The following is a 24,243-nucleotide window of genomic DNA, read 5'->3' as shown; positions in this document are numbered from 1 at the left end:
CCACAATTAACCAAAATAAACTTCAGAAACAACAACAGACAACGCAAACCCCACTAAGGCCAGGCTGCTGCAAACCCCCTGCTGTTTGTGCAGGTGGCAGAGTCAATTTTTCCTATAAAGCCAGCAAAGAGCACTGCTTTGCTGCTGGGTGAGATAACATCAGCAGCTCACCGAGCTGCAACCAGCCGACACCTTCGTCACCAAGTCCTGCAGCTCGGGTGTACCGTGACTGTGAAACATGGAGCACCTTGGCCTCCTGCTTGCTGCCGCCCTGCACGCGACTTAAGCATGAACACGGACCTGCAGTTCCGTTAGGTACGAGACTGACCTGCAGCAGGCAACCCATGGGCAGGAAGGCTCCCACCACCTCTGAACTCATCAAAGGTGCATCCTTTCCCTTCCTGGAAGAAGAACCTCACTGCCCATGGCTCAGGTCTGCCATGCCAACTACGATTCATGGTGGAGCTTCTTGCTTTCCAGGGATTCCTGCCAAATACTCATCACCTCACCATGCTGCAACCAGCAATTCCAGGCCTGTTTTTTGCAGCGGACTTCTTTGCTGGACGCAGTTCACCTCTGGCTGGAAGTTATGGGTACCAAATCCTGTACCACTATAAAATCTAAGCCTCTGGTTTGTGGGCACCATCCATGTCTCAGCGCACCCCACCGAGGGGCTTTACACCTTCCGAGAGCTGACGGCACAAGGACCCAAGCCACAGCCACCACCCCTGCTCACAAACCAGTGTCAGGTGCTGGAAATTTCAGCTTCATCCAGGGAGCACAGGCTCCTGCCGGGCTGCGTTCCAAACCCCACGCTGCTCCTGCTCACAGCTCCCAAACCTGTCATCGATTAAAAAGACAAAACAGAAGGAAATCACCGTAGCATCGAGTCAGTCTCCACTGTCAGATGAGGCATGTAAACCACAGGTGGCCTGTCAGAAACCAAGGCCAAGTTTCCAAAGCACCCAGAACCTGCTTTAACAAGTCCTCCACCTCCCAGAGTTACAGAACCTCCCCGAGCAGCGCTGCCAGCGGTTCTGCCCACATTGTGTCAACCACATTCCGCAATAAAAAAGCAAAAAGCTGTATGTGACGTGCCAAAATGCACCTGAAGAGTGAACACGTGTGCTGTGCAGCACCTGCATCAGCACGGGCAACCAAACCAGAGGAAGGCTACTGCTGCCGGCGGCTGGCTACTGCCACGGGGGACCAGGCGCTAGTTCCCTTAGTCCAGGTTGAAGGACAGAGCTAATAAAGGTGTTGAAGTGAAATTTAAGCACTTAAAATCAAGTCCTGAATTCCTTTATCAGGTTGATGCTGACCCTGGAGCACACAGGCTTCACAGGATTCTTCTCACCTCTTGCGGATTGCTCCAGCTCCTGAAATTGCTTTTCTGTGTCTACTCAGAGCTGCCCTGGTCAGACCAGCTCAGCATTTAGCTCTTCCCTACACCTAGTCAGGTTCCACGTGCTCATTAGGGAGCTCTACCTAAACTAGAAGGGCTTTTATCTGACAGACATACTTGGAAAGACTAACAGCATCCAACTTTCCACAAAACAGAGCCACTGATGCTCTGATCTTAAAGCTTAAAGGGAGTAAACGCTCCCCGCAGCAGTTGCATGGCAGGCACTGGTTTTGGAAGTCTTCACCGAGACCCTTCCATCAGTGAAAGCCCTGCTGGCAGCATCCCACCAACTGCTCAGTTCCTCTTTCACCTGTTACTAAGAGCCCAGTGGAAAGGCAATCCTCACTGGGTTGGCACTGGGACCAGTAAGATTTCCCTTCCATCAGGGCATGGGGGAGGAACGGATGAGTCCTGCCCACGAGATGCAACACTTTGTGCCATGACCACACACCCAGCCGCTTGTGTCCTACCCAAGGAATCCCTGTAGGAAGTTGTAAAATTATTTAAAATAAACCTATTTAAGGCCGGACAACGGATTCTCTTCCTTCGGCCATGAAAAGCCTCTGAATTTATAGCATGGGTGGTAAATCACAGCACAAAAGAAGATGAAACCCATCTGTTTCCTAATCACCCCTTTGGGGCAATAGAGGCAGCGGGAACAAAAACAGGTATCAAAGCACAGCACAGGAAGGGTTAAATCCCTTCTGCAAAAACTCAACCAGCATTTGAAGGGTACAAGCTCCTTAAAATTTCTGAGAGCCCACTATTTCCGTAAGGACGGCAAGCGCTTGCCTTATTGAACTGGCAGGATTTCAGCGTGATGTTATCCTCCACAGAACAGACATCGTTTCCGTTATTGATCTACATTTGATAGATTGATATAATCCAGGGTCAGCTGGAGCTGCCACCTCCTTCCCTACCTCTTAAGAACCCCCCTGGAGCTGAGGAAAGGTTAAACTCTGTCTCCATACCCTGTTCCTCCCTGGTAACAGCCAGCAGCAACACCAGAATGAGCAGCTACCCACACCAGCTAGAATTTAAGACTAATACAAGAATTTCTGGGTTTTTCAGAGTAATGCCAAACTTCCCCTGCGTTAATTAAACAGATACCTGCACTCCAGGCCACACAGCACTACCAGAACTGACAGAGATGATTCAATCCATAATTCATTCCATATGGAAGCCTCACTACGGACCTCAGCAGGAAAAGCAGGAGATGAGGCTGCATGCCCTCCCGCGCCGCCGGCGGCTCACCACGACCCTGTCAAGTTTTACAAGGCACAAAAGCTGCTCGGTCAGAGATCACAGCTTTTTACTGCCTGCCTGACAAACATTTATCTCCAGACCCGTACGCATGGATGGCAGCTTACATAGCCCGGCGTAAGGAGGACGCACATCCACGGCCTGCTGCTCTTGCTCTGCCGATGTCATCACCGTTACGTTTCCTGGAAAATAGTATTTCCAGAGGATGAAGCCAGGTTACCAGCTTCAACTCAAACCATACTGCACAGCAAGGAATAACACACCAGATTATACTCTAAGCGTTAGGAAAAAAAGCAAGAACAACAAAAAAATCAGTGAATTTTAAAATAGTTCAATAGTTTGGGGAAAGAGCTGGCATCTTGATGGCCCTTAGAGCAAAGCACAGGGCAACGTGCCACCTCTCCAGCACAGGATCAGGCCCTTTTGTGCTGCCAGATCAACCCAAGCTCTTGGATCAACTGCCAATGGAAGTAGCTCTCTTCTGCCAACCTTTAAAACTCTCCCAGCTCAGGGATCCCAAATCACAGACCCCCTCATTAGCTAAGCAGTGTGCTGCTGCCTGCCTGTCCAGCCACTTCAATGTAATTAGACTTTTTGTTCTCTGTAAATATTTAAGAGAACTCTATCAAATCCAAGTCTCAGGATGGGGGGTTGGAGGGGGGTTCTCCCCTTTGTCCTCTAGACAAGGCTCACAGCGCTCTGGAACACACCGCTGACAGCTGAAAAAAAGATAGCTGGAGCACCCCCAGGGAAATGTGCGGAATGCAAGGTCAGTGTCCCCTGCCACGCAGCGCTCTGGTCAAACACTGTGGGCAGGATGCGCCGCAGGGCGGGCAGCTCGGTAGATGGCATCAGCTGTCCTTTCAGAAATAGTACTGTGATCAGCCAGACATCAAAAACTCAGTCCCTTTTAAAATTCCTAAGTCAGGAAGGGTACTGCTCATCAGATCCCCAAACCATCACTCTGCACGCATCGGTGTTCCGATGGACTGATAAGGAAAGGAGAAAAAGGCATCAGATCTCCAAGCCCACACAGCCCTTGGCCTCTCTGGGAAGCTGTTTGGAAGGGAGGATTCCACAGTGTAAACATCCGTCAGCGACCCACCGCAGAGGAGGCTTCCCCTGCATGTTCCACCACCGTTAAGGTTTGCAAAGTACATGCAAGGCTCGGGACGGCAAGTGAAAACACAAATTCCTCTTTCCATTTTGTTGTTGGCATCAACAGTAGTAGACATGGACTAGCCAAAGGGCTTTACTTAATACATAAACTGTTATATACAAGTTCCCCACGTCAACGCTTTACTTTTCCCTGAGTTGCGTTTGCACCAGAATAACTATTTTTAAATGTATTTTTTTTCCATCCAAATATCCAGCCCTAGGCATCTCCCTGCATCCTCTTGGCTGGCTTCCCAATGATATCTCAACCAGCCTGCTGGTCCTAGGAAGGCAGCAGTAGCTCCGTTCCCCCCTTCCCAGGCCAGCACTGTTACCCTTCCCTCCGAGATCTGGTTACCACACTGAAGAAAATGTGTTAATTATCACCAAGGCCTCAGGCAGGGCTCCAGCACTTCAACAGCAGCTTTACAGTTCTTGCCCTCTCCTCCTCAACATGCTTAAACCAACCTTTTACAGGGCTACGAAGCGAACAGTTAAAAGATTTTTAAAACACAGTAGAAAAAAGCAACAAAAAGTTGGCAGAATTAATCAGGAAAAGAAGGATGGGAGAGGAGTAGGAATATTTTTGAGGTAGCTTGAGGCATCTGTTCACAGGATTATTTTTCAGATTGTCACCCTGGCAATACAGGCACTTAACAGGTAGGGGGAATCATTCTTTAGGCCCACAGTGGATCCTTTTGATAAAGAAACTGCAACAAAATCAACTGCAACGCACCCAGCAGAACTCAAGCACTACACAAAGTTGTATGAATTTACTGATGGGCAGTACTGAACACACATTAGCTACAATACGCTACTCCGAGCCCTGCCTAAGGCTATTTAGGTTCAACTCACAGGTTTATACTGAGTGTAAGCCCCCTGGAGACTTGCAACTGATTTTGATCTGGTGTTTTTTTTTTTTGTTTTGGTTTGTTTTGGGTTTGTTTTTTTTTTTTAAAGGCATTTGGTTACATGTACTTGTGTAATTGGAATCACAATGGAACACACAGCCTTTGAGATTTCCTTACAGCTGCGATCTAAGCGAGGGAATAAGGTTTGCTGAGTAAGAAATACTCCTTGTTTCTGCCCTGGATGGCGTAGTTTCCACATCACTGGGCTCCTGAAAAGCAAGGAGGGAAGAAAAGAGGCCTAATGAGGAAGGCTGTTACTGAAAGGAGGGGGAAGTCCTGGTTAATCAAAAATATCTCTATAATCAGCAGTAACAGAGAAGGAAAAAGCACCTAAATTAGACAGAAAACATTTATATTGACCAGCAGCCCTCAGTTCCTTCTATTCTCTCTGCTTCACAATTCTTGGATTCCCAAGATCTGGAAATCAGGGTGTGAAATACTGCCAATATTGCAGGTGTTATCAGCACATTGCAGAATAAAGCACAAGCAAATCACTTGCTACAGACCACGTGTTACTTAGACAAATCCCAGCCACATCACGAATGCGTGCTGCTTTTAGACTCTGGTAAATTAAATCCTTTAGCCTTTACCCAGGTCTATGTAAGGTTTGAAGAAATTCTGTCCCTTTCCATCCGTCTTTCCTATCACCAATTAGAAAAGCATGAAAACTCACTAATGACATCTGTGATTGAAATTCAAGGATTTCAAGCAAACACGGGCGCTCCGTCCTTCCCCAGCCCCAGAGACTCGCACTGGCAGACATGCCGATGCTGTACAATACGACTGGAAGGCAATGGCTTTCTTGCCTCTCCTACAAACTGCTTCGCTTTGGGGAGTTTACATTGCAGATCTGACACGGTCTGAACTTCAGTTTGGGGCTTTATGGTCTTTCCCTCTAGGGTGCACAGCACATGACTAAGGGACAGAATGAGGTCAGCTGCTTATTATGAGCTAATTGTTAATGTTCCCTGAAGTAGAATGCTGGTAACTGAGAGTACAAGGTCTCTGCAAAACCAGAGACCTCATGCTAAAATTAGAACGCTAATGAAGGCTCATTAATAGGCAAGAAGAATCCCTCTAGGATTCTGAAGCTAGTGCTAAATATATCTACCTGTATCATCTCAAATGCACTCAACATGCATAGCATCTTAAAAGTTCCTTACTCACTCACTGTACAACTATTAGCAAAGACCCTACAGAAGCAACACAACCCCAATGCATCACATACTTAGATTATTTGCAAGATCCAACTGAACTTTTCAGCTTCAACGAGGAGCCAAGTTCCCAGAAAAACAAAGCAGCGAGGACACTACTATTTTATAGAGAGACATTAATACATGAAGATATAAGGTGTCCGTAGGTGTACCTGGACTTGTTTGCTGAAGCCACGCGTAAGCACACTGATGTTTTCTTCACAGCACGCTCATCTTGAAGTAGTCTTCCTGTCTGTTCTGAAAGACGACATTACCAGTTTGTTTACGCTACAGAATGGTTTTAGTAAAACTGCGGTTCTCAGGTTGTTTTAGTGAAAACCGTGGTTCTCAGTTTTCCTGTTCTAGGTAAATGTTGCGGAGAAACGCGTAAGGCCAGTGGTTTCCATCTGCAATTAACGCCACGATTAAAGGAATCATTAGAGTAAAATGGCTGAGCAGCTTCCACATTCATCACATACTGCATACACTTCTCTCATCAAAATTAAATGTATCCTTTCTTCACTTCAGTAACATCAAGAACTCCGTTCTTTTGTCCACAAGAGAGGTTTAGAATACAACTAGAAAGCTAATGAAGCTACCCAACTTTCAGATGCAGAACACAATCTGATGAATGCTCGAGCGTGAGGAGAAAACAAAGCAGGGCTTTTTTTTTTACAAAAAAAAAGAGATGCTCTGAATCTACTTGTACATGTCTGTTTCTTTCTGCTATGAAAGACATGCAAAGAGCTGTACATGTCTGTTTCTTTCTGTTATGAAAGACATGCAAAGAGCTGAAATTATTCACTGCATCACACAGCAATGGTATAAACAGATTCTTCATAAAAGAACAGGCTCAGGCCTCTCAGCCACCAGAATGCAATTAACAAAATGTTTGCTCTAACTGAAATACAGCCATTTGGCATTTTTGTTTAATGAAAAAGCAGTAATAGCTTATGCCAATTCAATCACCAAGACAGCAGCACATGCTTTTCTGTTCTTCCCATAGAGTCTTCAAATAACCGTAATTCAATTTGATACTTTGGAAAGTCTAAAGCCCATAAAATTCCAAAGATAAGAGATGCCCAGCTGTTTTCTTTTTTAAAAAATGCATAAACTATTAGACTTCTCCTTTGTAAGATGTGACATACCAAAATATTTCCAAAATAGACTATAATAGAAGTAATCTGCCTGTTCTTTTTGTTGTGTGTTCTTCTAAGTGATATAATGCATGTCACAGAGAGAGAGAGATACGTTTTTAGCCTTATCTGCACTACACATCTACAACTGGGGAGAAGCTTGTTCTCCACATCATGTACTTGTATCAAATAGCCATTTTCCCTCCAAACCACTTTTTAGCATTGTAAAAAATACCTGTGTGCTCCAGCATACCTGCGGTAACAGAGTAAATACAAATGGAATTAAATTGCCAGTGTAAAAATAAAAATACACGTTTTAGTAAAAAGTAATGAAATCAGAATGGCAAGAAAAACCAGAGCAAGAACTAATTCCTCCTCCCACACAAGCCCACAGAAATGAAAGTTTCTAGATTACAGAAAGCAGCTCACCCTTGAAATGCTGACATTGAGAATTTGTATGTGAAGCAATGCAACTTTGCTTCAAAAGGTGTGAGAAAACACGAGTTCAAATATTACCTGACAAAGACATGAATTATATAAACACAGAAAAAACAAGACAATATGTCTATTTGCATAATTTAACATTTCTACAGCAATGCCAGCGAAGAGGGATGAATTCTTTTTATATCATTTTAAATGTCAGTGCTGTATACAGAACATGAAGTGCTTTGAGTCACCGCTGCAAAACCTTTTAGTAACATACTGAAATATAACTAAACTGCATTTAAAAATAAACGTTCATGTACAGGCTTTTAAGTGATTACAGGGTTTAGTAAGGATTGAGGAAATGACTGTAATTCTCCAACACTGGCTTAGTTCTGTACACATAGAAATCAGTCAGCTACAAAAGTGTCCTGTAAGTCAAGCTGCCCAGTGTACCAAACTCCTCCTGTACAGCACATGTAATGCCTTAGAAAAACACAAATTAATTCAACAAACACAGCAAGAGAAAATTGCTGCTTTCAGCCACACCCAAGCAACTCCTCCAGACTTCGCCAGGAGGTGCGAGCCCAAATGGCAGCATACAAACCAGAGGGTAACACCTTTTCCACAAAGAAGTACAAACCATTGTATTTACAAAGTGATCAAGCACACTTAGCCCTGGACAGAATTTAGACATTGTTTTCATCATGAACAACAGGCTTATTACACACTTCAGATTCTAACGCGTTCAGTTTTTGCAGGAATTTTCTGAAATGAAAGTTGGAAATAACCTCTGATACAATTAGTCCCTTACATTTAATAAATAAGCATCAAGAATCTTCATGGTATTGAGATGTGTAGAATTATTAAATGGTCTCAGAGTCCATATTAAAAAAAAAAAAAAAAAAAGGAAGTTCTTTATTACTGCAAAAATCATAGTTATCTTTCTTCAAAGAAGAACGGCCCTAGTGGTATGTTCAAGTGCCAAAAGCAGCAGCATGATGAGAGGCTGTTACTGCATGCCAAACCACTGTTCTTGATCTGCCCACTGCGCTGCTTCACTGTCACTGCCTTCCAAGTCCCCCTCTTCTCCACTTCCCTCCATATCATCCACATCTTCTTCCTGGGTTGCATCTGTTGGACTTTCCTCTTTTTCCATTTTCTGCATTCCTTCCAGTGACTTCTGATCATTTGGATCCAAACTGAGGAAAGAGGGAAAAATAAAGCACTGCCCTAAAACTTTTTCTTCTCTATTTCTGACTTTATTATATGTGAAAATAAATAAATAAATAATCTCGTCTTGTCTGCACTTCCTGTTTAACATCATCAAGAAGTTCATGACACAACTTCACCTCAGGCTGACTGTAACACCAAGTATTAAATCTTCATATAAAAACAGTTTTGATCCCCAAGAAGACACTTATCTAAACATCACACTGTTCCAGAAAACTTAAGTCAGCTCTTCCATGCAATACTAATTATAAAGTAAAATGGAAGCTGTGAAAATTTAAATGACTATGACTAAATATATTATACACAAGCAAAAAACAGCTGACCCATTTAAGCTATATAAGTTTACAGTGGACATAAATGTGCTAGGCCTAAGGCAAATTCAACTTGCTGAAATGAAAACATGGTAACACCCCTAAAAAACATTTAGGTTACGTTAAATGGAATCCCACTATTTAAATTTACTAAATAGCTTATTTTTATATAGCACCTTCTAGTCCAAAGGAATGGATCTTAAGATGCCTGACTATATAATAATTATAAATAAATCCATGCCTTAATCCTTTTGTTAGTAAAGGAATCACATGCCTAGTGACATGTTTAGCATTAATGCAGCTTCTGCACTTCTCAGTTCAAAGCCTTATGATCAACTAATTCATTAACAGGACACAATTTTTATGTTTGTTGTAAGGGAGAACGAGACAAAGTTACCTCTGATGCACATCCTAATCAATTAGCGGCTCAACTTTTGACTTAGTCAAGTTGATTACTGGTTCTTATAAGTATACTGCAATCTCAGAGTCTCTGCTTTACCTCAGGGCGATACTGTACTGGTCCATCGCCTCCTGATACTCATTGACTGCTACAAGAAAGTCTCCCAGTATTCGGTGCAGAACACAGTCACTTTGATTAGCCAGTGCATTCCTCAGCAAAGCAATTCCATCTTCATATTTTTGTTCTCTACCTGTTTACATGCAAAATTACAGTTTTAATTAATAGTTTAGATAACTCTATAGGAAGTCAGAGTGTACACAGTATCACCACGCACAAGGCCATTCGTTCAGACCTGTCAGCACAGAGCATAGCAGTGACATACTTTTTGCAAGATTAACTATGAACAATGGCTTTCTGTTGCAACAACTGCTACACTCACACTTACACATACTTTTAAGTCAAAACATCTTGTTTGCAATTGTCTTAAGTACTGGTGTAATCTCAGTTGCTAGATGCAATTACTTCACGTGATTTTTCCTTCAGGACAGAACTGATAATCCTGGGCTGCAACATCACTCACATACATATTGATGTGGCTGCAGAACACTCTTCCACACAAAACAGTATGCTTTAAATAAATCGGGGATTTATTTAAATTTATGGGAAAAAAACACCCAACTTACTAAGAAGTTCTGCTTTCTTTACCACAGCTTTAATGTAATCAGGTCTTTGCATTAGCGCTTTGTCCAATAATGTTTTTGCTTTTTCCTGTGTGACTGGGTCTTCGAGACACACTGTTGCTAACAGAGTCAGTGTCTGTGCGTTTGCTCCCAGAGTTTTATACACATTATTTGCCATAACCATAGCTTCGCGGATACTGTTGGATGCGAGATAACATTCAATGAGACCTGATGGTACAAAAAGAAAAACATTTTTTTGAGTCAGCACTACAGACACTCATACCTCCTCAATTATTCACACTTAGAAGCACTCATACTCCAAGCATGTGATGCTCCAATAAGCAAATGCAATTCATTTAAATACAAAACAAAACTCTCAGTGGAATTAACCAGTCATCATCCAAAAGTGACCTGCTCAGAATGCACAAGTTTGTTTATACCCAAATTAAACAAAACAAAAAAACCAAAACAAACCCTGTCTGAAAATTTTTCTTATAAACACACGCATTCTCTAGTATCCCTAATCTGACTGCTTCTACCAGAGCTTTATAAATTCTCAGGTAATAATAATTTACTTACTTAACATCATAACTTAACGTAACATCACTTGAAAGTCAGCAGGAGAAAAGAACTGTCTATTCCCTGGCCTAATCATCACCATGACACCAACTTTCACACCAAACCAACAATGCATGTGTGAGTAGCTTCACTTCACTCACCTTCATAGCAATCCAGCCTGCAAGGTGCAAGACGTATCGCTTCACGGAAGTGTATAATTGCTTCCTGTACTCGGCCCATATTCCTAAGAGCAGCTCCTTTCAGCAGGAGAGCTTGAACACTGTTACTATTAAGCTGGATAGCTTTGGCTCCTAAGTATAAGGCACGAGAGTACCGTTTACTGTAGAAACTATGACACCTATGGAAAGACAAGAGGGACTCTAAACATACACTGCCTGTGGTGCCTGGGCACACACACAGAGGTTTAAAAGAAGCTTAAAAAAAAAAAAAAAAGAGGGGGCAGGGAATGACAGGCAACTGCTGAACTTGCATTTGAAGTTAAGAATATATGTTCAGGAAAAAACTCTTCAGGAGTTTAACAGTTAATATTCACGCTGCTTTTTTTTACAGCTATTTAATACATCACTGTTACTGCACAGATGTGGTAACTCTAATAGGTTTAAAAATACAGAAACTGACCAAAATAGATACTGATGGACAGCTAATTTAAGTTACCCCAAGGACAGAACAGACAGGATAGAAAAGCACCTTCTGAAGAAAAAAGCTGAATCCACTGTATCAAATGTTAAAGCACCACATGCAACAAAATCAAGAGCTGAGATAAGAAATGAAAGAAAACAATCTACCCAGATACCACCCAGGGTTCCGCATGCTGATCAGAAATATTGAAGAGACGGCAGCCCAAGTTCTCAACATCCTCTAGTCGACCTTCACGTGCCAATAAATAGCCATACACATCCATTCCTGAAGAGAAACATTTGAAGATCAATCATCAAGAAATGGGAAGTTCATTCAAACAAGAAAAAACAAAACCAGAACCACAAACACCCACTTTAAGAAAGCTGGGTACAACAATACATAACATTCCACTGCATGCTTGATTGCATGTAGCTGCTACTCTAATGTTACTCATCACATCATTACACTAGGCAAACTTCATTTTAGGAATTACTCACCTTTTATTAGGTAAGGATCCAGCATTTGTGCTTGTTCAAATTTTAGAATAGAGTTTTTATTATCTCCAGCTCTGAAATACAGGTCTGCTAAGCTCCCCAGCAAGTCTACATTATCCCTCAGTAAGGACTTTTTCTCTAAAGAGCTTTAAGAGAAAAAAATGCCTGTCATTTATATAATGCCATTTTAAACATAATTACATGTAAGTATTAATATATTATTTGATTACATCATGCTCTTTGAACTCTTACCAAATGGTATTTATTGCTCTTGTGTTATCTCCAGTATGCACAAAAGCATATGCCTTGATCCACACAGAAAGCCAATCCAAGTTAGGAATACTCTGAATTACATTGATTGTCATAGAGGCCACTTCAGCACCTTTCACCGACAGCGAGAGCAAGCCTATTCAGAATGGTATATACATCAATTTCAGCCACCATAAACTGCTTTTAATACAAATTAATTGTCTGAAGACCAGAAATTCCATCCCTTGACACACATAAACAAGCGGCTTGTTACAATGCTTTTTATAATCTGCATAATGTAGGTATTACATCTTACATGCAAACGCAAGACAGTTACCTAGTCCCAAGCATAGTTCACATTATAATACTGTTTAATACTGAAATACTAACAGCGTGCAGACACCTACCTAGTATGGCATCAAGTGCTAAAGGGCACTGTCTCAGTACCTCCTTGTAGCTCGTAACAGATGAGCGCTCTTGACCTGCTTTCTTGTACAGATTTGCCAACATCATATTGATCTACAAGCAATAGAAATGTTAGTAGAGTCAAGTATGAGAAAGAAGAAAGCGTCACTAAGAAAGATCACAACTCTGTCTCCAAGCACGCCTGCCTGCCTCCTTCACTCCTCTTCTGGGCAGAAGACAAAAATAAGCCGCTCTTCTTCCAAGATCACTATAACCTAGCACATAGTATAACACTACAATGGTTTCTTCTCTCAGAGTCTTACATCATGTATTTGCAGAGTACAACCTGAATTCTCAAGTGTTCTGCACACAAAAAGTCAAAAGATGGGCAAGTGTTTATACCGGATGCCAAGCCGGACCTGTATATCCATGACATTGGCCTTCTTTCGGTTGATCTCTCCATATCAGTGGAAGCCTTTGAGAGAATTAGCTTAGGAAGGCAGGGAAAGCTTCCATCCAGCTTCTGAACGAAGTCACGATTGACGGAAGAACAGAAATTATTTGAGCTCTACATGATTCAAGTAGCTGGTTTCTGCTACAATACTTTGATTTACTAGTGTGTGTCGGTAAAAAGTTTGCTTTTCTCAATCTCTTCTTCTTTTTCTGTTCTGTAAGTTGGTCTTTAAACAGGACACTTGGACATTACTAAAGTCTAAGCCATGTACACTGTTAGGACAGCACAGGAATACTGTTAACATGAAACATAGCTGTTTGACCTGATGTGTTAACCTTTTAAGCCCTTATGACTAACAGCCAGCAAGCAAAGACTCAATACATTTGGTACTGCAGAACACAATGGGACCTAAATATTTAACATAAAAAAGGATGAAAACATTTTAGAAGATGGAGCACCATCATTCTTTCTACTTACCAAAATCTTCAGCCTTTCAAGTATCTTACATTGCTCAAACCATACAGTAAGATGTGAATTGCCATCCCATACACATTCTAGGTTCAAGAATAAACCTAAAGACTTGCTCAGTCTGAGCAAGTTACGCTGACTAATAGCGAAAGCAGCACAGAACAGAACCTTATGAGACAACTAGGCTACAAGTCTCTTTCAGCCCTAGCAGGTGACAGTGTGCCTTTCCTGTCCAGTGATACACAGCTCTTCCATGGAGACTAGACTCTACCTGATGGTTATAGCCAGGCAAAGTATATTAATATAAAAAACTGCTTTGGCTCTCACATTTACATGTTTGATTCAGAACTGCAGAACATTATTCAGTCAGATATCCGGCAATTGCTTACTAACTTGCAGGAATTCAGCTGTTTGCAATCACGTAAATTCTTCACCTGGTAGATGCTTTTGTTACAACAAGCCATTATTCTTCCCTCTTTGAAAACCATTCATGGTAACATGCAAAGAACGACTGAATAGATGATATGTATTTCAAGCCTTATGTATGGACATACAAATACTTTACAACTTTTGGAAGAAAAAAAGTGTTTCTGCATCCTTGTACACAAGCTAAATTCTGTACCTTCTGTGCGCAGTACTGAAGAGTTAATCAGGTAATTCACACAAATTAATAAAGATGCACACAAACATTTAACTCTTTTCACTTTTTTTGAATTCTAACAAAAGGGAATACAAAATTTGTCCGATTTTAAAGAAAAGAGGTCAAATAAACTAAGCTAATTTAAACATTAGGAAATGTTTCCAAACTACATTTAACTAATACAAAAGCAAATACCAAGACACAATGCCATTATACCTATAGGCTACATTCTTTTTTGACCAGATGCTGGGCTACAGATTCAAGATATGCTGACCAAGGACTTGTGACAGAAGTCTGCCAGAACTAACCTTTGGGGTCCTCTGTCTGGAAGGAATCCCATCAAGAATAGCAATGGCATCTTTATCTTGCTTCAGCATTGTATAACATTCAGCCATTTTATATTTCACTTCGATTTCTGATGGTAAACACTGAAATAAAAAAAATAAAGATTTAAGTACAATGTTGGTTTAGTCAGGTAAAAGAAACCTGAAAAAGGTTTCCTCATTAAACACTTAGAGTATGTTGAAAAAATCTAGTGCAAGAAAGTTAACAATGCAACCTACTGCTAGCTCATATTGCTCATCTTCAAATGAAAAGCATTAATTACACATACAAAATAAAAAAAAAAAATCTTATGTTCAAGACCACAATTAAGGTTTGCATTAGAAAATACCACACTGATATTTTCAAAACAAATTAGCCTTAAATGTCAGGTTTATTTGACATGATAAATCCACAATCAAAGGTATTTAAAAGACATGTAGATATAGCGCTTAGGGACATAGTTTAGCGGTGGACTTGGTAGTGTTAGGTTAACGGTTAGACTATGATCTTAAGGGTCTTTTCCAACCTAAATGACTCTATAACTATTGAGTCAGCAACATTAATTGTAAGGTTATAACAATTACATAATTTTATGCAGCACACGAGTCAGTTTTTGAATACCTGGCTTTGGGGAGTTGATGCAGCATTCCCAGTAGAAGGTCTTACTTTTGAAGTTTTACTTAATGCTTTTTTCTGCTGCAAGGCCATTGTATACTTACTTACAGCATTTCTATATTCTTTATCATGGAAGAGAGAGTCTGCATGATATACAAGGAGCTGGTATTTCTGAGATGGTGAAAAGAGTTCCCTGGAAGAAATACACAGAAAGGTTGAGATCAGCTGGCTGCCTAAGAACCAAAACCTTACAGATCCAAAGTATTTGTAGCTTTGGTTTGTCTGGCTTCAACTTCCAGCTGTTGCTGCTTCTTTACTACATTGGAAGGACTCTTGAGTAACAGGTACTACCTCCTCACAAGGGATTATCTCACCAATTTCTTTTATCTGTACACAAACAAACATAATAGCCACTCCTGACACCTCATCAGTAACACCACCTTACGTTTAGCTGCTTAGGCACTGCTTCCCATAATGGAGCAGCCCTCACCTTCCCCACAAAAAGCCACGTTACCAATGTCCACTAAAGCACTTTGAATAGACTTGAGCTTACAAGGCAACCCAGCTCCTTGTACAGCTATCCCGGTCCTAACTGGCATATTTCTACATTTGACAACCAACCATTTGACCACCTTCCAGCAGGTCTGCAGAAGCACTGAAGAGTTAGGGTTTCAGCAAAGGACTCTGGCTTCAATTAGTACCTCAAAGCCCGTCCAAAGTGTAAAACAGTATCTTACAGGGAAGTAATGAAATATAAAGGGAATCACTTGAGTGGCCTACACAGGGCACCCCGGGCTGGAGAAAATCACTTCAGCTCTACCAGGACACTCACACTACACCATGTACCCCAAAGGTTCCCATGCTGAACACCACGGACAGGCGTGATGGCAGAGGGGGGTTTATCTGCTGCAGGGCCGGGGCCAGGGACTAGGGGCTGGGGGCCCGGAGCCTGGAGCTAGGGGCCCGGGGCCCGCATCACGGAGCCCAGCAGGAGGTACAGCTCTAAAAGCCAGCCCGCTTCCCCGCCAGCCCATAAGCCACCCCCCGCCACCCAGCGAGGTCCCACGCGGCCTCTCCCTCAGTACCACCGGCCACTCACGGGTTATTGCCACTCATCGTTAGAAGAAGCCCACTGAGGAGCCGCACGTTAGAGTGGAGCCCGGCGGCCGCCATCTCTCGTACGTGCTCCACCACGCTCATACTGGCGGCGGGAGGGCGCGGAGCGGCGGGGACAGGCGGCGAAGGGGCAGACAAGGCCAACGCCGCCGCGCGCCGCCACTCCGAAATGGCGCCACCCAGGGGGCCTCGGCCGCCACCGCCCGCGGGCGCCCGCCACGCTGCCTTCACGGCGGACGCGCGGCCCGACAGGCGTGCGAGGGGCAGCCCCGGCCGCGCGCCTCAGGCCCCCGCCGCGCCTGCGCAGTGGCGGGACAGACGGGGCCGCTCGCCGCGGGGGGCTGCCCACGGGGAGCGGGGGGCGTCCTTTCTCGGCTCTGGGCTGTGTTACAGGCGAGGCACGCTCCCCGTGGCCGCACGGCTCTGAGGTTTGGCCCCTTTTTCTGCTGAGAGTGTTACCTGCTGGTTACGGCAGCTAAATGTGTCGGAGGCCTCGCAGGTGATGAAGCTCCTGCCTATAAAAAGGGGTAGCTGAGGAGAAAGGCCCTTCAGAACCTACATTTCTTCTAGGCCACAGCCAGGGTAAAGGCCTCGCTAACGCCACCCTTAACTACAAGGCGTAGACTGGAAGGAGAGCTGAATGAGAATGTTTTTTGCCCTTTATCACAAAAAGAACGCAAAACATAACTATCCTTGTAATAATATGACTACAAATCAATTCAGTGGGAGCTTTCAAGTTCGGAGATGCCAGCACTGCATGTTTGCTTTTGCCAAGCAGCGAAACATTCCTAGCACTGGGCTTCACATAACCCAAAAAGCATGTTGGTGTGGTACAGTGACAGCAAAATAAGCATTGCCACACAAAGAAACAGCTGAGAATAACCTGAGCTTGGATTTATAGTTCTTCAAGAAGCCAACTGACCGACCAAAAGTCGCAGTTTTTGCCAGTGTTGCACAATGGCTGTGTTTGAACCAAACCCACCACCAGAAAGGCAGTGCCGGACCGAGCCGAATGCCATCCGCCAGCGTCACCCTTCCAGGGTGTTTCAGTACAGTGCAAAGACACACCTCAACAACCAAGCACAGAGCTGCAAGCTACAGCCCCCTCTATTAATCCCATTTTCAGTGGCAATGATTCACTTCCTACTAATTACCATTAAATAATGATGGTCTTTTCACAAAAAACCCCACCCCGATTTCTTTGAAGGCTATCGGTAGCTAATTTATGTCATACAATGTTAATTACAAGCAAAGTTTATTGAAAACAAGGTAAAAATCACTGCACTTGACAACACAGCGTGAGAGGTACATTTTCTGTGGAGATAACAGAGACTCTAGCCAGTAGAGCAATTACACAGCTCCCCCTACCCCACAGGCAAGCCCATTTCTTCTCTTAAATACAAGCCCTGTTTTAAATGCTAGCTGTAGCCTCTGATAACAAAGCAGCTTGCACCTGAAACAGCAAGTTAGAAATCACCTATTAAGCACCAGCTTAATAACATTGGCTTACACTCGTCAAATTACTTTTTGCTCTCCCTCCCTCTATCCCTCATTGACTGGTTTATGGTTTGGTGGTGGGTTTTTTTCTTCGTAAGTACTTAATTCTTCCTTGGTACAAAATGTATCCAAAACAAAGGCAAAATACCTAAACACCTTGCTGTGAAAATGTTTAATGTTGTTGCTATTTCGCCTCTTCACTGCCCAGGACCTGAAAGACTCTTGTTCATGAACTGCCTCTTCACAAAGCAGATCCACCACTGCAGAAGGAAGTAAAAAGTCAAAAAATATGCCACAGTGGTCTCCATACGATAAGCAAAATAGTGACTTTAAAGTATTCAACCTCTGACAAATAACACATGTTAAGGCTCCAGTTTTGCACATACAGTTTTCCACACTGGTTTCTACTGGAATTTAGGCAAACAAGAGGGAAGGAAGGAACCCATGAATTTATAAATAGGACTCTGGATTGAACTGGGACATTCCACTTTCTCTTATTTCTATTACTGTATTTTTACCATTTATTCCAATATAAAGATGGGATGCATCAGAAAGCTATGCCTTTTCAACTAAGTTAGCCTACATAATTTCAATATTAAATGCAGTTGCATTTGCAGATGAAACATACAAACAGTCAATTATTATATTCATTCATTGATTGATTAGCTTTTTTTATCTGGATATGAGACAAAATGGTCTACTTCAAAGAAGCCATCAAATCTGCCTGGGAGGCTAAAACAGCATCTCTCATGCCTGTGAATTTCCATTTGAAAACCCAGCCAACAGCAGATGTGCAATACTTCGAAGAGTTGAACCAGACACCACTTATTACTGCCCTGCTTTTTAAAGTAACCCGAATTGGCATTTGCTGTCTCACCACATTACAGATTAAATTTATTGATAACTTGCAGCCTGCTATTTTGCTAGCCTTGTAAAAGCAGGGAAGCTTGCACCAAAGTTGCCCATACCTGATCCCCCACCCCATCATCTCACTTCTCTCCACACATTTCTGAAAAAAACCCACACCAGGCCTTTCATTAAATCTGTGATGATGGCGCTGAACTCTTACCTTACTAGGCTTGTCACTCTGAGGATCAAATACTTTTTCACAAAGACGAAGACCAGTTTCTTGCCTCAGCTGCTGCAGGTAGGCCCTCATCACCTCTGAAATACAGCACAGGAAAAACCAATGTAAACTGAGGCAGCACCAAGTCAAACTGAATTTAACAGGGAAGCATCAGCTATCACTGCTTAAAAGAGTTTTCACATCTGTAGGTACTCGTTGGCTGGCTCAATTTACAGCCATACTTGGGATTTTTATGATACTACACCAGTAAAAAGGATCATCCAAACTGTTTTCTTCTCTCAGTTACCTTTGCCCATTATTGTGGGCTATTCTGCCAGTGCAGCAGTTGGCTTGCGCTCCATTACAGGGTTTAGCTAGTGATTATGTTGGTGCCAAAGGCAGATTCAGACCCCTGTTAATCCAGGGGAGTCTCTGGGCCCCTGAGAAAATCCACCTTCTACTGCCCTCAGAAGACAGAACTGCAGACTTAAAAGACTCAGTTTTAAGGGTCATTTTTCTCACTGCAGTCACAGAAATGGAGCTGGTAACGTGCAAGCCCAAGGAAGCCTTTTGAGGTCCTGGATTAGCCTTACCTTCCTCCTGCTTGTTGGCAGGTTTGGCATAAATGGCATTAAGCGGAAAGCCAGGCTCCCCGGGGATTGGGAAGTTAGTGATTCCCAGTGTGTACATTTCTTTCTCTCCTTGGCCTTTGGAGTTACACTGGAAGAACCAGGCAAACAATGGATTAACAGTTATAAACAAAAACTGATTGAGCATTAGACCCAAATATTTTACCAATCTGTAACACATAAAAACTCATCAAAAAGAGCAACAGAACATATCTTTGGTGATCCACAGCCTTGGAGTATCTGTGGCTCTGACAGCTGGGACAAACAAGATTAGTTATGCCACTAGAATGAGACTAAATACTTTGCCCGAGGACAATCCCCAGCACAGAAGTTCACTTTTCTTACCTTCTGCAGCTTTTTCAAGCACTCGGAAATGTAGAGGGTTACGTAGATCAGTGTTCTGTCAGCCTCGTTCTGCAAAACAAGAGCAAGCGTGGAGCCCAGTCACTCTTAGATTAAGGGAGACTTTATGGAACTGATAGAAGTCTGAAACAGGAATGAGTTCAAGCCATTCTGGCCTACAATTTCCCCATGAAAGAGGAACTTGCAATTCATGGCATTTAACCAACTTTAAAAATTAAGTGGGAAGAAGGGGAGGTTTTGTTACCTAGTAGAATTACTTAATTTAAAATAAATTTATAGTCACAGCACCAACCCTCCAAAGAACTACTATATGCACCATATCTGAAAAAATTACCTTAATTTCATAATTTTTGAAGAAAACATTAGCTTTGAAGTAGTAGATTGCTTCATCTATTATATCTGTGTCCTTAGCTAACAAAAAAGAAATATAGAGTTAAACAGCGCACTGCATTTAGTCATAAATTCTACTCACTGAAATACATAAATAAGGATTATTGCACCAGCAAAACCCTGGTATTTACAAAAAGCAGAAGACAGCACTATGTAACAGAAAACAGTTGTTGCTGTGTGAAACGCTGGTAAGCTCAGACCACAGTATTTAAGGTTCCTGCTCTAGCAGGAGCTTTAACTCCCTTCTCCTCCTCCCCCCATGATTTCTTCACAAACAGCAGCAATTCAGCAGTTCCCCACTTTTCTACCAGTTGAGTAACTCACCAGAGTTCTAACAGCATAAAAGTCTTTTCAGGACACTAAGATATTTTTGGAGAAAGCATAACACCACAAATTTCATTATCCTCTTAAAAAAAAAAAAAAAAAAGGAGGGGCCCAGGACAGGATGATTTTTTGCTACCATTCAAGACTGCTTAAAGCCAGAAACATTTCCTTTTTATTTCCTTTCTCAAACTGAACCGCCACATTACTGGGGAATGTCACACCTGGGAAGCGCTACTTCCTGTGCTGAAGGGGACTCCACACCAGTCTGCCTGTGGACCCTGTTGGGACGCCCATAACTCCATTTGAATTTTTGAAGCCCCCTACCCTAAAGTGCTGCCTATCCTACTCCTCGTCCTTCAGAGTAGCGGAGCATCATCAGCCGCAGACCTAAAGCACAAGTTCTCTGCAGCCAAACCTCCACTTCCTCTGACAGCAGAGGGTTTGCGCCGCCACATCCTCCTCAAAACCTGCTGCAGAGCACAGCAAGACCCAGGAGGAAGTGTGAGCACAGTAACCGTAGGCTTTAATTACTGAAACAACAGATTCAGCTGGAGCACGGTGCGTCTTCATCTGTGCATAATTATTTTCGACGTTTTGCACAACTTCAGTATTTGAAAACTTTTCTCCTCCTCTATAAACTGCAAAGCACTCCATTTCCAACCCATGACTCCTCTTGTCACTCTTGCTAGGGCAGGCTTGGAGCAAACTGCGAGATGATGAGCTACGTACAGGCAGGTTTTCAGAGATTATTATTATAAACTTACTTTCCCGAGGTGCTGGGCCTTTGAACTGGCTTCTGATGGGTAACAGCGCCATGTTCCCAATTAGCTTGGTGTCGGAATCCATTAAAGTTGAGTGGTAAGCCTACAGACGGGGGAAAGGCTCGTTATTAATGCTACTGAAAATAGACATTTCTGTGTCCGATCACATCCCCCCGTCTTCATCAACTTGGACTCAGAGTCTAGCTCATGAGTGAAGTGATGCTTTCAGCAATTTTTCCTTGCACAAACAATTGCTGTTTTCTAATTAGGCCCAGATCCCATTATTATTTGATACTATTATATCACACATACAGGGAACTGTACAGTTCATTGAAAATTAGCTGGTCACTAAGAAAGACCATATTTTATTTCCACATCTAACTAATAATATTAGACAGCAATAAAGCTAGACTTAATACATACCCACACACTGAAAAAAAGACCTTTCTGTGCCCTGTAAAAGTGGTCAAGTAAATTAAAAAAAAATCCCAAACCTTACTGCATATGCCAGGTTCTTCCTGAGGAACCAAATTTTAACAACAATTTAAGTTTTAGGCACTTTCCAAACATTCCCCTGGGAGAAGGCCTGGGGAGGCCTTCGCCTCCTCGCAGCCGAGGTCGGGGGCGGGGGGGGGGGGGGGGGGGGGGGGGGGGGGGCAAGGGGTGTGTGCACGTGTGTGTAAAAACCACCCCCTAGCAAAAATGATGTTTATTTCAGAGGCAGACGGCGCGAAGAAAACCAGAGCAAAGCCAAGCTTACCGCCCTCCCCCCCGCTAGAGCCGGGGGCTGCCACCCCCCCGACGGCGGCTAGACCCCCGGGTGGGGGTGTGAGGAAGAGGAGGGTGAGGAAGAGGGGGGCGCTGGCCTTGCCGCTGCCTCCACCCGCAGCAATCCCCTGCCCTCGGCAGGGCTCCCCGCTGCTCTAGCCCCTTCCCTCCTCCGCGCAGACCCCGGAGCCCCGCAGCCCCCCGAGCCCCCAGCCCCAGGCCTGGCGCCTCTCCCCCGAGCCCCCCGCCCGCGCGGCAGCAGGCCCCTCACCGGCATGTCGGAGGGCAGGGCCGAGCCGGCGGCGGAGCGGAGCGCAGCACCAAGGGAGCAGCCAGGCACTGCCGCTTCCGGCTCCGCCCGCGCTGCAGGAAGTGGGGCGGCCCCGGCGGCGCGGCGGGGTCACCGGTTCGCGTCCCGCCCCCGCCAGGGCACTGCCCTTCTGCAGCGGTGGCTCTCGCAGCTCATCCCCGCCGCCGCTTGCTTGCTTTTTCCGGCCCCCCCCCATGCAGCCTCCTGCCCCTCCCCTCTGTGACCGGCACGGCAGTAACCCCTCCGTGCCACCCTCTTGGTTTGCAGCCCCCCTGGCGTGCGGGTTGCTCGCTGGCAGAGGCAAGCCCCCCAGCGCGGAGGGGGGATGCTCGGCTCGCAGCCCCGTCACTCCCCAGCGCTCGTGGCCATTGCCTGATCTGACCCCCTGCGTGGGGCACTCGGGGCAAGGAAGCACAGAATGGGGCCAGACATGGCATGTTTGGGGGGATGCAGCGGTGATTTGGGGGGATGCGGTGGTGATTTGGGGGGATGCGGCTGTGATTCGGGGGTATGTGGCAGTGATTCGGGGGATGCAGTGGTGATATGGGGGGATGCAGCAGTGATTCAGAGGGATCCGGTGGTGATTTGGGGGGATGCGGCTGTGATTCGGGAGATGTGGCTGTGATTCAGAGGATGTGGCAGTGATTTGGGGGATGTGGTGATTCGGGGGGATGCAGCAGTGATTCATGGTTCGGGGGATGTGGCAGTGATTTTGGGGGATGCAGCGGTGATTTGGAGGGATGCGGTGGTGATTTGGGGGATGTGGCAGCGATTTTGGGGATGCGGCATTGATTTGGAGGGATGCGGTGGTGATTTGGGGGGATGCAGCAGTGACTTGGGGGATGTGGCAGTGATTCAGGGGGCTGTGGTGGTGATTCAGGGGATGCAGTGGGGATTTGGGGGATGCAGTGGGGATTTGGGGGGATGTAGTGGGGATTCAGGGGGATATGGTGGGGATTTGGAGGGATGTGGCAGGGATCTGGGGGGATTCAGAGTGATTTTAAGGTGCATGCTCCTGTTACTATTAAGCCATACCCTTCCCTTCGATCCAGCATGCTGAATTTATCTACTGCTAAATGAGTCACAGCATGAGTCAGGGAGAGGAGATGGAGAGATTTGGAAGGTGAGTCAAAGTAATTTGGCTGCAGCACCCCGGGGTTTGGCCTTTCGACGTCACAAGCCTGGCTAGGCCCCAGGATGTGCCAGTCTGGAGGTGAGTTAAAGCCACCAAAGTTTTCCCGTTTGCATGGTTCAGTTCAGCCAGAGGATGTCCCGCCAACATGCGATTAGCTCCATGTGGGCATAAAGACTTGCTCCATCTGGAGGTTAACCTGCACCATAGCTAGTAAACAAATATATTCAGGGCTTTTGGACCCATGTTTCAAAGCTCTGAAGACTTGATTTTTTTTCACCTCTTGTGACTGCAATGACTGTCTTGAAATCTCCACATTCACCAATGTCTGGTGCCGGGAGTAAGGTTTTAGAAATGCCAGGTGTCATGAGGCTTGCAGAGGTTGTAAGGCTGGCCATTTTTTGAAATCTGGCTTTGAAAATCCATCTGAATAGCTCTTAGGTGACATCTTATTTCCCAGTTTTTCTTTGTTCCCATTTAAAAGATCCCATGCAATCCTCCCTGACCTCCACATACACATTTTGGGGAGTCCTTTTCCTCTAGACATGCAGGATTTGCTGGTCTGTTGAACCCCTCTCCCTCTTCTAGCTCTGCTTTGAAAAAAGCAGATCCTTACTTCAGCAATAAGCACTGTATCAACAGTATGACCATGTAACCATTTATTTAAATAGACATGAACAACAAATTCTACTGCTGAATAAGAAAAAAAGTATGCCTTCTGGACTAGAAGCAAGAAAACTACAGAAGTAAGCCCTGTGCCAAGCTGCTATTGCACCCCAGCTTTAGGTAAGTGCATTTGCCTCCAAATATTCAATCCTAGATTTTGTTTCCGTTAAGGGGTATCCTTGCACTCAGGTATCTGCTAACTAACCAAACTGCTCCTACAAAATGACATCAGTTGTTCTTATTCTACTGAAATACTCAGCTGCTC

At 44.2% G+C, this 24,243-nt stretch overlaps 2 protein-coding genes and 1 long non-coding RNA gene across 3 annotated transcripts; 1 reads left to right on the top strand and 2 right to left on the bottom strand.

Moving 5' to 3' along the window:
* Positions 1-7,611: 7,611 nt before the first annotated feature.
* Positions 7,612-16,262, bottom strand: ANAPC7 (anaphase promoting complex subunit 7). The gene is made up of 11 exons (XM_037375431.1): positions 16,056-16,262; positions 14,963-15,149; positions 14,326-14,445; positions 12,458-12,569; positions 12,054-12,207; positions 11,805-11,947; positions 11,475-11,592; positions 10,830-11,026; positions 10,114-10,338; positions 9,530-9,680; positions 7,612-8,688 (listed from the first exon to the last, which is right to left on the bottom strand). The coding sequence occupies exons 1-11, from the start codon at positions 16,154-16,156 to the stop codon at positions 8,499-8,501; spliced, it is 1,698 nt and encodes a 565-aa protein (XP_037231328.1). The 5' UTR covers positions 16,157-16,262; the 3' UTR covers positions 7,612-8,498.
* Positions 16,263-17,310: 1,048 nt separating this feature from the next.
* Positions 17,311-22,258, bottom strand: ARPC3 (actin related protein 2/3 complex subunit 3). Its single transcript, XM_037375430.1, has 7 exons — positions 22,142-22,258; positions 21,106-21,205; positions 19,962-20,038; positions 19,610-19,678; positions 19,229-19,355; positions 18,639-18,733; positions 17,311-17,829 (listed from the first exon to the last, which is right to left on the bottom strand). Exons 1-7 carry the CDS (start codon positions 22,145-22,147, stop codon positions 17,767-17,769), a joined length of 537 nt encoding a protein of 178 aa, XP_037231327.1. The 5' UTR covers positions 22,148-22,258; the 3' UTR covers positions 17,311-17,766.
* A 124-nt stretch (positions 22,259-22,382) lies between these two features.
* Positions 22,383-24,097, top strand: LOC119142461. The gene is made up of 3 exons (XR_005102285.1): positions 22,383-22,688; positions 23,233-23,303; positions 23,984-24,097. It is a non-coding gene; the product is annotated as an uncharacterized LOC119142461 (long non-coding RNA).
* Positions 24,098-24,243: the final 146 nt, after the last annotated feature.

Source organism: Falco rusticolus, chromosome 1 (genome assembly GCF_015220075.1).
Source record: "Falco rusticolus isolate bFalRus1 chromosome 1, bFalRus1.pri, whole genome shotgun sequence".
Classification (NCBI taxonomy): domain Eukaryota; kingdom Metazoa; phylum Chordata; class Aves; order Falconiformes; family Falconidae; genus Falco; species Falco rusticolus.
Note: the sequence above shows the minus strand (reverse complement) of the source record. Positions and strands in the feature narration are given on the sequence as shown.

Excerpts from the sequence above, each read along its gene's own strand:
- ANAPC7 (XM_037375431.1), bottom strand. The coding sequence starts at position 16,156 with ATGAGCGTGGTGGAGCACGTACGAGAGATGGCGGCCGCCGGGCTCCAC. Across the intron at positions 14,446-14,962 it reads CATCAACTCCCCAAAGCCAG|TGTTTACCATCAGAAATCGA; the intron begins GTATTCAAAAAC and ends TTTTTATTTCAG. Across the intron at positions 11,593-11,804 it reads GGATCCTTACCTAATAAAAG|GAATGGATGTGTATGGCTAT; the intron begins GTGAGTAATTCC and ends GTTTCTCTTCAG.
- ARPC3 (XM_037375430.1), bottom strand. Across the intron at positions 19,679-19,961 it reads TCAAAAATTATGAAATTAAG|AACGAGGCTGACAGAACACT; the intron begins GTAATTTTTTCA and ends CTTGTTTTGCAG. Across the intron at positions 17,830-18,638 it reads AGAGTGACAAGCCTAGTAAG|TGGTGGATCTGCTTTGTGAA; the intron begins GTAAGAGTTCAG and ends TTCCTTCTGCAG.